A 14488-nucleotide genomic window follows, 5' to 3' on the forward strand; every position below is an offset into this window, starting at 1 on the left:
CACTGGAGAGACGACCTTATAGAGGTTTATTAAATAATGAGGGTATAGATAGAGTTAGTGGTAGGTGTCTTTTCCCAAGGATGGGGGATTTCAACAATAGGGTTCACGTTTTTAAGGTGAGAGGACAGAAATTTACAAAAAGACATGATGGAGCAAATTGTTTATGCAGAGGGTGGATTGTGTGTGGAAAGAATTTGCTGAGGACATGGTCGATGCGGTTACAATTAACAAGATTCAGAAGGCATTTAGATAAATACATGAATGGGAAATGTTTGAAGGGATGTGGGCCAGGAGCAGGCAGCTGGGACTAGTTTAGTTGGGGATTATGGTCAGCATGGGCTTGTTGGACCGAAGGGTCTGTTTCCATACTCTATGACCTATTCAAGAGGGAGCACTGAGATAAGCTCCTCACCGTAACAGCATCAAGACTTTTACAGACAGAAGGAATTGAAATGAGAAACAAAAAAAGGAAATTAGAAGAGGGAGAGAGAGAGAGAGAGAAACTGAGATAGGGAATGTGACACGTGATCAAAAAAAGATGGACAAATTCATTAACAGAGGAAGAAGTGGAGAACAAGATAAAGAAAGAAGGTAAGATGTTGAGTTGAGAATGTGGTCCTGGAAAAACGCAATAGGCCAGGCAGCATCCGAGGAGCAGGGGGAGTCATTCCTGATGAAGGGCTTTTGCCGGAAACATCGATTCTCCTGCTCCTCGGATGCTGCCTGACCTGCTGCGCTTTTCCAGCACCACGCTCTCGGCTCTGATCTCCAGCATCTGCAGTCCTCACTTTCACCTAAGATGTTGAGTTGCAGAGATATTGAAACTGAGAATGACCGGAATGCAGAAGCTGAGGTAGGAGAGATATTGAGACATGAGAGAGAGAGAGAAAGGGAGAGAGAGAGAGAGAGAGAGAAGTGCCAGAGATAGACACTTTTTTAAAAAATCCTAATTCACAACATGTGGGGCATCTCAGATGAGATAAATATTTATTATCCATCTGTTTGGAACTAAACAGCTTGTTTCGCCATTTCGATGGCAGTTCAAGAAGACGAGTGTGGGCCTGGAGTCACATCTAATTCAGACTGGGTAAGGATAGCAGATTTCCATCCCTAAAAGGGCATGAGTGAAACAGATGGTTTTTTTATGACAATTCAGTAGTTTTGTGGTCACCATTATTGGGACTTTTTTTTTTAAATTCCAGATTTATTTGATTAAATGTTTGTAAATTCCCTGGATGCGGTGGTGGTATTTAGCTCCCATCCCCTGGATCATTAATTCAAGCCTCTGGTTTACTCATCCAGTTATATAACCACATTGCTGCCATCGCCTCTGAGACTGGCCTTTCTGCCTGTTGGTAATCTTCCAGTGAAGTCATGGTCATTGGGTGCAACGGGTACCAATTCCTGGGAAACAGGAAGACAGTGAGAGATTTCTACATTGTGATTTGACACTCGCTTCACCACTGACCTTTAACCTTCATTCACTTCAGACAATCTGTCAAAATGTTAAATCCAATCGGCCAAAAATGCAAGATGTTTATTTCTTTACATAACCCGCGGTTGCTGTTTTCCGAAACTCACCTTACTGTTTTAGATTAAAGCGCTAATTGAGGGAAGTGGTGACATGAATTCAGGACTAGTCACTCGCAATCCAAGAGAGACATTTTAACCAAATGTGCCCAGTGGGTAACCCAAAGGGTTGATTGAACACTGATTCTCCTCAGCATTTCTCATTGGTGTCAATAGGGAATGAAATCGGAAGGAGTAACTTGGCATCCAATTCTGTCAGTTATTCAACTGCCAGGATAGGTTTACACTGGCATCTCCCAGCCCTTCCCCCAACCCCCCCCCACCATTGGGTGGAGTGTAATAATCACTCACATATGGGTTTTCCCACCTGCCAGGCTGAGTCAAAATGGTACCTCTTAGATTGTTCAAATCAGAACAATTCTTCCTTTGCAATATGCAATTTGTGCATATATATTGGACACCCTATTCTTATCTGTGAATGTATAGTGAAGCCAGGGAAACTGCACTGAGAATCAAACAGACATTTTGATATAGCTAAGAGGTCTCTGTATGTCTAATCCTGGTGGAAAAATAGAAGCAGGTTCTTCGGGCTCTGAAAGGGTTAACTTTTTGGATGCCATGTTGCATCAGGTCCCACCTGTCCCTTTTAGAGGCAGAAGTTATGTTATACGGGTAACCTGGATGTTACAGATGCAGGTTAAAGATAGGTCACATATATGGATAGAAAATTAGATCGAATTTGTTTCCATTTAACTTGTGCTCATCCAAAGTTCTGCTACTCATGTTCTAACTCAACACCGTCCAGAACAATTGGTAACCCATCTACTTCCTTCAACCGTCACCCCCTTCAACTCCGAAGCTCAGTGTGCCCCACCCACAGGAGGAACTGCAGCCACTCACTAATCTTCCTTCAACACCTTCCACACCCACGATCTCTACTATCCAAAAAGACAAGGGTGACAGATACATGGGAAATATCACTACCCTCAGGTTCCCCCACCATCCTGACTTGGAACTATATCACTGCCCCTTCAGTGTGACTAGGTGAAAGCACAGAAACTCCCTCCTTCGCAGCACTGGAAGTGCTCCTACACCTCAAGGACTGGCATGATTCAATACAGCAGCTCATCACCAAATTCAACAGGCAACTAGGATTAGGTAATAAACATGAACTAGACAAGGATACCTCCATCCCATGGGCAATTTTTGTTTTAAATTCCCATTCATCCCTGTGCTCTCTGACTTACACCAGTTGCAGCAGCATTGTAATTTATAAATGCTCATCCATAAAATCTCTCCATAGCCTCACCTGTACCATCTCTGTAACTTCCTTCAGCCCCATAACCATCTGCAATCTCTGCATTGCACAAGTTCTGGCCTCCAGATCAGCATGGATTTTAACCCGTGACCGTGCCTTCAGTTACAACATGCGTAGGTATCAATATTATTGCTGTAGGTCTGGAGTCACGTTATGGCAGGTTTGTCCCCTCAATATGCATTCTTGCATCAATCAATGCTTGTTCCATAGTCAGCATTATTGAGGCTAGCTTTTAACTCCTATGAATTTAAACTGAATTCTACTCACTGTTCTGATTGGATTTGAACCTGCACCACTGGGCCATCAGCCTGGCCCCTTTGAGGATTGCTAGTCAAGTGACATTATCTCTACAATGTCACCTATCTCCTACCACAGCGGCTGTGGTAATTCAGTGGGTAGCTGGATGTGAGACAAACAGGGAGACACACCAAGACTGGAGCAAATGATATTGAGCTGGATGTGGATTGAAGCAAAGGGGCATCAGATGGTATTAACCAGAAATAGCTTGAAGGGTCCCTACGTCTGGTCCAGAAGATCCACGTTCAAGCCCCACTTGGAGCATAATATACACCTCAGGGCAGGGTAAGCTGTAGCGTATTAGCCATGTCATTGGGCCAGTGGTCCAGAGTCACTAATAGAACGCTTTGTACCATAACCATCTAGTTGCCTTGAGTTAAGGGAAGTGAGATTAATTGTACTGTGTTGCCCAATGGGGTCTCTGAAATGGGACTGGGGGGGGAGGGGAGGGGGGAGAGAGGGAAAGGGGGAACGTATCGCTCCCATTCATCTCTGGCCGACTGGAGATGTGCAGATGTGGCGATAGTAAGGCCTGCAGATCACAGTCAAGATTAGAGGGGTGCTGGAAAAGCACAGCAGGTCAGGCAGCATCCGAGGAGCAAAAGCCCCTCATCAGGAAGATGCAGATGTGACCAAACTGAAGCCCAGGCATCCAGAGCCCAAGAGGCAGCGGTAGAGGCTGGTGCAGTATTGTGAATGCATCTGGATGGGTACATGAATAGGAAGGGTTTAGAGGGGTGTGGACCAAGTGCTGGCAAATAGGACTAGATTAATTTAGGATATCTGACAGAGTTGGATGGAAGGAGTCTGCGTCCGTGCTGTACATCTCTGTGACTCCATGTCCCTGAGCCTGGCTTAAAATGGGTCTCACAAATGCAACCACGGACAGGTGTGTGTGTGTGTGTGTGTGTGTGTGTGTGTGTGTGTGAGTGTGTGTCTGTGTGGGTGCGTGTGTGTGTCTATGTGTGTGTGGGTGTGGATGTGTGGGTGGGTGTGTGTGTGTGGGTGGGTATGTGGGTGTGCGGGGGTGTGGGTGCGTGTGTGTATGTGTTGGTGTGTGTGTGTGTTTGTGTGGGTGTGTGTGAGTGGGTGTGTGTGTATGTGTTGGTGTGTGTGTGTGTATGGGTGTGTGTGTGTGTGGGTGTGTGGGGGGTGTGCGAGGGTGTGGGTGTGTGGGGGTGTGTGTGTATGTGTTGGTGCGTGTGTGTGTGTGTTTGTGTGGGTGTGTGTGTATGGGTGTGTGTGTTGGGGTGTGTGTGTTGGGGTGTGTGTGTGTGTTGGGGTGTGTGTGTGTGTGGGGGTGTGAGTGTGTGGGTGTGTGTGTGTGTGTGTGTTTGTGTGGGTGTGTGTGTATGGGTGTGTGTGTTGGGGTGTGTGTGTGTATGTTGGGGGGTGCAGAGACAGAGAGAAAGATGGGAAGGGAGGAGGGGTGGGGATGGGTGGTTGGAAAACCTGAGGGTGACAGCATCAAGGAAAACTAAGCACGGGGTGGGATGCTGTGCAGTGAGAGGCCACGTTGCAATTACAGCGGCTCTCAGACTTTGCAAATCTTCGCCACTCTCAGCGTGAGGTTGACGGATGGGCTGGAGTCGGGGGAGGGGGGAGGACGAGAGTTTGGGGTCGCTCGGAACCCTCTCCACTTTCGACTCAAAAAGGGAGCCTTCCTTTCCTCAGACCACTCCATTCCACCACCCCCCCCCCCCAAACTCACATAAACACACACACACAAACCATTGCCTCCTCCTCTGACCACTCTCTCTCTCTCTCAAACCAAATGTCACACGCCAGTTCCGGACAGTTTATTAGGGAAATAATCACACCCTGAGTTCACTTCTGCCAGATCAGATGGAAACTTTGTAAACATACAAGAGGCATCAAATTAATAATTTAAATAAGTCTGTCTCCCTTTGTAAATGTGTTTTGGTAACAATCTCCTCTCGCCAGGACACACTGCAGTGTATGCGGCTGTTTTGAAATATTATGCTAACCCCACATTTCTACTGCTAGACAATTTAGTTGGCTGAAATTAACAAAAGAGAAAAATTTAAAATTTAAAATAAATGCACCATTTAAAATAAAAACGCAAGGAAGCGAAACACGCGTCTTTTTCCTCTCTTGAATCATTCCTCGTTAAAACAAAATGCACAACTCGGCTCACCGGCTCGAGTTGAAGTTTTCATTGAGTTGGATCAATAAGGTGGTACATTCAATTAATTAATCACGCAGAGAGCTGCGAATGCTGGAGTTTAAGGCTCCCACCCCCAAAGAAAAGTACAGTCTGAAAGGGTCACCGCAGTCTCCCCACTCCCCGTCCACGGAGACTGGGGGTTTGTTCAGCAATTTCTGTTATTGTTCCGAATTAAGCAGCGTTACTGCAAAGTGGCCTTTCAACTCTGTGTCCAGTCGTGACACAACTGTTCAAATACCCAGGGATAAAAATGGGGCCGGAGGTTAAACAGTGTGGGTCGAGTGATGATCACTACCGCCTGGAACATGGATTTCCATTGGGTTTTTTTTTAAACACTGCCAGAGAAAACATCGAAAACTCCCATCGTCTTAGGCACTCACAAAACCCTGGTTTTACAATCGGTCACATTTCGTGTGTTGTATACCCCAAAACAGCGATACAAAGGCTGTCAATCCATCCCTGTTTAAAACACCACAAGGGTTACATTTTTTTAAAAAAATAGAGCATTTCACCCAAAATAAATCGTCCTACCAGTAGAGCAGCAAGGATACCCGTCCCCAGGATTACTGAAAGTGCACAGAATTTCTGAAATGCGAGGTTGTCTCTCTGGATTTGCATCCCTCATAATCGCTTAACAAAATACATTATAACTGGGTAACTGAGAGCCCCATGGTTCCTACACTGGTGCACCCTACAAAGCGACAGCCTCGCGTTTCGGTGGAAAACTGACAACACAGAGGGGAGAGAGAGAGAGCAGGAACTCAGGCGAAAGGCTCTCAAGACTCCTTGGGTTTCACGAGCGAATTCCAGCCGTCAAGAGGTGGGGAGCGAGGCCAGAGGGGTGGTCAATACAGTCGGATTGTGATTTGTTTTGAGAAAGCGGTCCTTTACCATGAAATGTTTAAAATTACATCTGAAAAAAACGCATCCCACAAACAAAAAAAAATTGATACATTTAACTAGAAACGTGACGCCAAGAATGTGAAAACATTCCACAAATAATTTATACAGGACTGTGTCAATTTAGAAACATTTATCAGGTTGTGTCTTGATCAATAATTAAACATGTCTTTATTTGTCATTGTACCAACAATATTTACACAGGTTCATGTACAGGGGGTTGCTGACTGTCTGGATGTAAGTCCAAACCATTCATGTTTTTGGTTTTGTCGTCCAGTCTGGCCCCACAAACTCCTTGAACGAATATTTCCAGGGCCTGCTCTCGCCTTCGGGAATATCCCAATTACCTGCAAAAGCACGGCACACACCGGCGTAAACACTGCAGTCCGGGATTTCACTGACAACTGTTCACGTCATTCGCTGGCCAGCAACCTCAGGATGTTATCCCCCCTATTCTTTCAATCACCTTATGCATTCATCGATAGTGCCCTATTTAAGCGAGCATATGCGCGGGAACGCACATAATACCAATTGTCACAAACTGAGATTTTCCACTTTAATCTGCACCCCTGTGACACTGGGAGAGGCGTCGTTAATCTCTTTGCATTATGACCACGGACAACGCTAAAAGATATAAAAGATTAACGGCCCTGTGGAAGACGAATTAGCCTGCGGTGCTGTGCAGATAGGTGTTATATCTAAACCTGACTAGATAGTAACGTACCAGGATTATCCGTGAAATACCAGGATATTTGTGTGGAAGTGTGTGTGTGTTGGTTGGGAACGATAATTAAGCAAAATCTGGAAACTGTTGGACAGGGGCAATTATTTTACAAAAACAAAAATCGAACTATTTTCAGCTCACATTAGTACCACGCAATCTGGATATTATTACATTCTTGGGTTGGTTTAGTTTCCTGCTCCCATTGTCTCTCTGTGGTCCTGAAACCTAACTTGTAACTTGTCCCGAAATACCAGCCGCCCCTTCTCTTCCCGATTTTACATCTCCCCCCCAAAAAAAAACACACACACACGAACACATACACACACACAGACACACACATACAGACACACACAGACACGGATACAGACACACACACACAGACACACACCAACAGATACACACATAAAGATACACACATACAGACACACACATACAGACACACACCAACAGACACACACACCAACAGACACACACATACAGACATACACACAGAGACACGGATACAAACATACACACACACAGACGCACACCAACAGACACACACATATAGACACACAGAGACACGGATACAGACACACACACACACACACCAACAGACACACACACAGGCACACAGACACAGACACGGATACAGACATACACACACACACACACAGACACACACACAGACTGATTCACACTGCCTGCAATTCGATAGAAACCCCTGCTGGTGTGTCAGAACGGCTTCAGTCAGAGCTGACAGATCATTTAAGAGTTGGGAAGTTTCAGGTGAATGGTCACTGGACACGGACCATTAACTCTGCTTTCCCTCTCCAAAGATGCTGAGTTTCTCCAGCAACTTATATTTTGTTGCAGGTGTCTGGAGTTGGGTCAGAGATCAGACAATGGTCTAATCAACTGCGAAACAAACTCGGGGGTGGGGGTGTTTGTGTGGGGGGTGGGGGTGGGGGATGCTAAATGGTCTGCCTTCCTTCCTCTGATCTACCCTTCCTATATTCCTATGTTCTAATGTTCCTCTAAGTACGGTTCATGTGTTATAATGCTTCTATCTTCATCTATTCCAATGTTCTCATCTTCTTTTGAGTAAAGTTTATTTGTTATAATGCTTCAATCTGCCTATATTCCAATGTTCCTTTATTCCAATGATCTAATATCCCTATGTCTAATATTCGTGTGTTATAATGCTTCAATCTTCCTATATTCTAATGTTCCTAAAACGGAAATTGCTGGCGAAACTCAGCAGGGTCCGGCCGCATCTGTAGAGAGAGAAAACAGGGCGGTCACTGGACCCAAAACTCTGCTTTCTCTCTCCACACTTAGTACTAGACCTTGCCGAGTTTCACCAGCAATTTCCGATTTCTGTTTCAGGTTATTTGAAAGGTTCGAGTGGGAACTATATACACATTTTACCGGAGAGAGACCTGAACCAAAAGGGATTGGGGGCATGGTTTACAATAAAAGGATTCGCCAGTGAAGGCAGGGGTGAGGAGATGGTGTGTTTGTGGGAAGACAGGTTGGGAGTGAGTCTGTGAACGGCGGACGCAGGGTCTTTGAGTATTTGTAGACGGAGATTGTAGACATTAAGGAGAATCGGGGGGGGGGGGGGGGACGGAGTTGAGGCCGGTAAAGCCGACCCGAGAGGCCGAACGGCCTGCCCCTCATTCGTTTGAAGGAGCCAAGGGTCTGAGTGTTTTGCTAATGAGTCCATTCCCTGACGCTCCCGCACGGTGAGACTGCTCCCGCACACGGGCACACATTTTACTGAGTCTAAAAGTGCCTCCAACGGGATTAAAAAAAAAGGCGATTTCAGACATAGTACATGAGTAGGAAACATTTGGAGGGATATGGGTCAAGCGCAGGCAGGTGGGACTCGTTTATAGTTTGGGATATCTGGTCAGCATGGACGAGTTGGGCCGAAGGGTCTGTTTCTGTGCTGTGTGACTCTATGATGAAATAGACAGAGGAATGAGGTGCCTATAATCCACGGCCGCTCTGCAGCTCTGAAATAAACCGGTGTTGGACTGAGGTGTACAAAGTTAAAATTCACACAACACCAGATTATAGTCTAAATAAGGTTTAATTTGTTGAGCTATAACCTGTTGGACTGTAACTTGGTGTTGTGTGAATTCCAGCTCTGAAAAAGCTGTCAATTAGCCCCCCCTTTAACATACTAGGGAGACGGTAACTGGCGGTAATATCAGTTGTACTGTTAATTTCCCCCCCCCCCCCTTAATTTACTAGGGGGACGGTACCTAGCGATAACATCAATTGTACTGTTAATCCGATTAATGCTCCGTGGGGTTCCAGTTCCATTTGGGGCAGTTAAATTCAGTTTTAAGAAAATCTGACTTTAATGCAATTGATTTCGTTCAAAATCCATCTGGTTCACTGACAATCTGTCGTTTTTTTACTGAGCCTAGTTTCTATGTGACTCCAGACTCTTAATTATTCTCTGGAAAATCAGAGAGGGGCGGTATGTGCTCGGCCAGGCAGTGACACCCAATTTAAAATAAAAACAAAACTAACAAGATCTCTATCTAAACCGTGTCAGGTTAGCGATTAATCTCGCTCATCTGTGGTACATTGGCGGTGTCCCTACTTCTGATTTGGGGAAGTTTAGGTTCGATTCCCACCTGCCCCAGAGGGGTTTAACAACATCCCTGAACAAACCACTTAGGAAATTGCCTTAACCTTATCTCGAAGGTGTTCCTAATTGTTACGTGATGACTAGCAACGGGGATAAATCTTCAAAATGGTCTGGAGTAAAATAAACCAAATTCCACAGGCATCCCCTGGGGAAGTGGAAATGTTTTGTTTTGGTGGAAATTCCAAAATTTGGATGTCAAATTAATTTTGCCGTTAAAATGGGGAAGGAGAGAAAATCAGAGTATTACTGTTGGCGAAACGCTTGGTTCTGACTATTACACAATAGAAATACAACTGAATACAGTTTGAAAAGCTGAATTTTGATATGGTTTAGTTAGGGCCGCCAACAGTTATTAGAACAGTGTTTTGCGAGGAGTTTGGCAATATTTACACGGACTAAAACGAGGGATTAATGTGCAGAATTGCCCCCTTGCAATTTATAAAACAAAAATTCTTATTTTTGGCCGAATTACTGTGTTCACTCAAACCGGTTCTCAGTCAAACTGGGTCACTTTGCTTCCAGACTGAGAGACACGCACATTTTCTTTCTCAAGTGCATTCTATAAAATTTAGCCTAAATTCCCAAATCCGGGAATTTCCAGAGATGTCCGGGTCTTTAAAAATGAAATTGAATTCAGAGTGTGAATTAATCGCGGGTCAGTCATTGAAAATATAGCAGGGTTGTAACAGCCTTAAAAGGATCAGTTTTAATCAAAATACTGTCAATTTGCAATTTCCTGCCCTTCACTCTAAACTGGAGCACGTTGATTCAAGGGCATATTTGTAAGGTTTCTGCAGGACATCAGACACCACCCCTCCCCCTCCCCCTTCCTCACCTGATCGCCACCATCAGTAACGGTAGTTGTGCAGTTGTAGGAGTTTGCTGGCGAATTTCGCTCCCGTCTGTGTTTGGGTGCAGTTCACGTCGACCAGACTCTGGGAGGGAGAGACAATGGCGGAGATCACCGGGGTGGGGTACACAGGAGGGGAGCCAGGGCCGCTCAACGCGCTGTCCAGGCAGAAGGCAGCCAGGGACGAGGTGGACTCGACTTTGATGGGCTGGGGGCTGAGCGGGGGGGCGAGCGACTTGGGGTCGAGCTCTCTCCCCTGGTGGAGAAAGCCGGCCAGGGAGGGCAGGAGGTGGCCTGGAGTTGGCAGGGGGCAGGGGTGGGGGTGCTGGAAGGTCAGAGGCGGGTAGCCAGCGCTGGGGAACTGGACGCTGCAACCGTAGGGGCTGTAGCTCAGGGCTGGGTGGAGGTGGGCATGACCCCTCAACACTCCCAGGTGGGACTGCCGCTTAAAACGCTTCCTCCGCCTCAGAAAGCTCCCGTTGTCGAACATGTCAGCGGAGTTGGGGTCCAGGGTCCAGTAATTGCCTTTGCCCGGGTTGCCCGGTTCCCTGGCCATCTTGACGAAGCAGTCATTGAGGGATAGGTTGTGGCGGATGGAGTTCTGCCAGGCCGGGAATTTTTCTTTGTAGTAGGCGAACCTGGTGCTGATGAACTCGCAGATCTCGCTCAGGGTCAGCCGCTGCTTGGGGCTCTGCAGGATGGCCATGGTGATCAGCGCGATGTAGGAGTAGGGAGGCTTCACCGGCGGCTTCTTGGGCGGTGGCATCTGCTCCTCCCAGCCGCCGCCGGCAGGGTGCGCCGCCGCCGCCGCCGCCGCCCGGACAGTCCCCCGCTCCTCCTCCGGCCAGAGCCCGGGCGCCGGCTCGCTGTCCTCACCCACCACGTCCACGTCCGGCTCCTCAACCTCGAGCGGCCTCGCTGCCATCTCCGACCCCAAAGTCATCGCAGGTTACTCGGCCACGGCGGCTACATGAAGGCAGAGAGAGAGAGAGAGAGAGAATCAAGGAGACCCAACTTCTCTCAATCCTCTCTCTTCAAGCCAAGAGCTCAAAACTTTCTTTTGTCTGCTTTCTCCCTGGCTTCCTTGTCCCTTTTTGTCGTTTCTCCTCCCTTGGTCACTGGAGATTGCCAGTGTTTAACCATCTAGACCGAGCTGCACAAAATAACACACACACACACACACACAGAAGCCCTCTCCTCCTTTAAACGCACGAATCTTCTCTGTAATGGTCCCTGACGTCAGGGAGGAATGCACTGAATCCCAGAGAAATCCTGGAGCCAGGGATCTGAGCTGAAGTGACACGCATAAACCGCCCTCTTCCCCGCCCAAACCCCGGTTACTAATAGCCCAGACTAGCCCCTCTCCACCAGATGCTGTTTAACATTGGAGTCCCAATATTAAGGGCAAGACCATCCCGTCCCTTCACTGCTCATACCCCACCTATCCCCTCCACTCCTCTCACTGTCTCACTCTGTCTCTGTCTCGCCCTCTCTCCCTCTCCGTCTCATTCTCTCTCCATCTCTCTGTCTCGCCCTGTCTCTCTCTCTCTCTCTCTCCCTCTCTGTCTATCTCTATGTCTCACTCTGTCTCTCTCTGTCTCCCTTTCTCTCCCTCTCCCTGTCTCTCTCTGTTTCTGTCTGTCTCAGTCTCTCTCTCTTCCCCCCCTCTCTGTCTCTCTCTCTGTCTCTCTGTCTGTCTCAGTCTCTCTGTCTCTGTCTCTCTCTCTCTACCCCCCCTCTCTCTCTGTCTCTGTCTCTCTCTGTCTCTGTCTCTCTCTCGCCCCCCTCTCTTTCTCTCTGTCTCTCTCTCTCTCTCTCTGTCTCTGTCTCTCTCTCGCCCCCCTCTCTTTCTCTCTGTCTCTCTCTCTCTCTCCCTCTATCGCTGTCTCTGTCTCTCTCTATCTCTGTCTCTCTCTCCCTCTCTCTGTCTCTGTCTCTGTCTCTCTCTCTCTCTGTTTCTCTCTCTATGGTAACTCGTACAATTCAGTTTCCAATTTCCCCTCACGTCGCGATTTTAGAGACAACGGCCCTTCGGCCCATCCACTGCGGTTATATAAGTAAGCCATCTCTCTAATCCCCACCACCCACCCCCACATTCCCCAGCGCTTCCCTCGCCCCGGCGAACACATTTTAATATTAATTCGATCTTTTTCTCATCATTCCGGCTCCTATTCTATTGGGCCCTTTTGATTTTCAAAGGAGGAATTAAAGCGACATCTCAGTGTGAACGGAAAGTCGTTTCTCCAATACTGGGTCATTTCCTCTCTGGAATGAGTGCGTTGACCTAGCGCCGCTTTTGTTTCTCCCCCAGCCTCACCCCCAAACACACCTCCCTCCAACATGACTGGCCTCACTCCCTCCCCAACAACACCCTAGTCTGCTCCATAACTGGGCACAGTATTTCTGTTGCAATGATCGCCGACTTTCTACTCGAATGTGATGCCGCCTCTGCTGAGACTTCGGCCCCGTCACAAAATACAGGCTCCTATTGTCAAACTTGAGAGGAGTTTGTGTTCGCTAAACTGCGGGATCCGACAGACAGCACAAAACATCGTTGACATGACTCACTGATGGGAACACATCGCCTCAAATTCGTTCAAAAACAAAACGTTTGTGGCCATTTCGTAAAACTAACCCGTCCTGTATTTTTTTAAAAAAAGATTTGTCTTGAGATTTCAAAATACCTCACGGATAAAATTCTTACGAATAATCGAACATATCGAATATAAATGAGCACGTGCTGAAATACAAACGGCGTGTCGTATTCTACACTGAATCATTCAAAAGCAACAAAATGCAGTTTTAATGAACAGATAATTTTCTGGAAAGATATTTTATGTATCCCGTCTCCACTGGGGGGATTTGTAAGTCTAGCTGTTGTTCTTGTATGGACAGACTTGGATAACAGACAGGGGTATACATACACACACACACACACACATATATATACGCACACACACAGGTACACACACACACAAATACACACGCACACACATATACACTCAGGTACACACACAAATACACATGCACACACACACACATATATATACACACAGGTACACACACACAAATACACATGCACACACACACATATATATATACACACAGGTACACACACACAAATACACACGCACACACATATACACACAGGTACACACACAAATACACATGCATACACACATATATATACATGCACTTACACACATGCACACACACGTACACACACATGCACATACTCTCATACACACACTTACACATATACACACACGCACACATACATACACACACATATACACACGCGCACACACATACACATACACACATACAAACACACTTACACACACACACACATACACACGCGGCAAAATCTCTTTTACCCTTGGAGTCTCAGTTTCAGTGACGGTAAAGGACTGTACAGTCCCTAAATGGGTAAGTCCAGCAGAAAACTGGCCTGCACGTTCGAGTCTTAGAGCACATCTGTGTCCGAATTCCAGTCCGCGCGTTCAGCCTCTAACTTGTTTCTGACATTGCCCGGGAAGGTATTGCTTTATGAGCGTCTGAAAGGAGAGATTTAAGGCTTTCTGGGCTGCAAGCGACTCAGACATCAGACAATGCATCCGCTTTCCATTCCCATCCGTGTTCGGAGCAGGGGTGAATCGAGAGAGAGAGAGAGAGAGAGAGAGAATTCCCTTCACAGTGATACATTTCTGACTGAGGGAAACATTGCGGGTATTGTACCGGCATTGTTGTTCCTGACCGAGTGGAGATTGTCTTTGCTCCCAGTGATGAAATATTGACATTCCTCCCATGGCTGTTAACGCTATTTTGTTATAATAGCTGTTGGCTATTTGTGTTTTTGTTTATTATTTACATTCTCGTGGTTGTTAAAATAAACTGCGCGGCAGAAGATTTTATTCCCTGGAAACAAGAAGTAACTCTCACCTGATGATAGAGGGAAATCCAACTTTAAATCTCACATTCCTTAATCAGTCTCAGATCCCCAAAAGGGCACCTGCAATCTCTAATTTGTCATT

The 14488-nt window shown here is 46.7% G+C and overlaps 1 protein-coding gene across 3 annotated transcripts; it reads right to left on the reverse strand.

The window, feature by feature from the left end:
• Positions 1 to 1350: 1350 nt before the first annotated feature.
• Positions 1351 to 14242, reverse strand: LOC132835966 (forkhead box protein D2-like). 3 transcript variants are annotated; one of them, XM_060855129.1, is made up of 3 exons: positions 14193 to 14242; positions 10440 to 11420; positions 6406 to 6580 (listed from the first exon to the last, which is right to left on the reverse strand). In XM_060855129.1, exon 2 carries the CDS (start codon positions 11395 to 11397, stop codon positions 10453 to 10455), a length of 945 nt encoding a protein of 314 aa, XP_060711112.1. In that variant the 5' UTR covers positions 11398 to 11420; positions 14193 to 14242; the 3' UTR covers positions 6406 to 6580; positions 10440 to 10452. The 3 variants fall into 3 exon arrangements, with proteins under 3 accessions (XP_060711113.1, XP_060711112.1, XP_060711111.1); XM_060855130.1 differs by lacking the exons at positions 6406 to 6580; positions 14193 to 14242 and adding an exon at positions 1351 to 1404 and having other exon boundaries at positions 10440 to 11640; XM_060855128.1 differs by lacking the exon at positions 14193 to 14242 and having other exon boundaries at positions 10440 to 11640.
• Between the last annotated feature and the right edge of the window lie 246 nt (positions 14243 to 14488).

This window comes from Hemiscyllium ocellatum, chromosome 45, assembly GCF_020745735.1.
Source record: "Hemiscyllium ocellatum isolate sHemOce1 chromosome 45, sHemOce1.pat.X.cur, whole genome shotgun sequence".
In the NCBI taxonomy this organism is placed as follows: Eukaryota; Metazoa; Chordata; class Chondrichthyes; order Orectolobiformes; family Hemiscylliidae; genus Hemiscyllium; species Hemiscyllium ocellatum.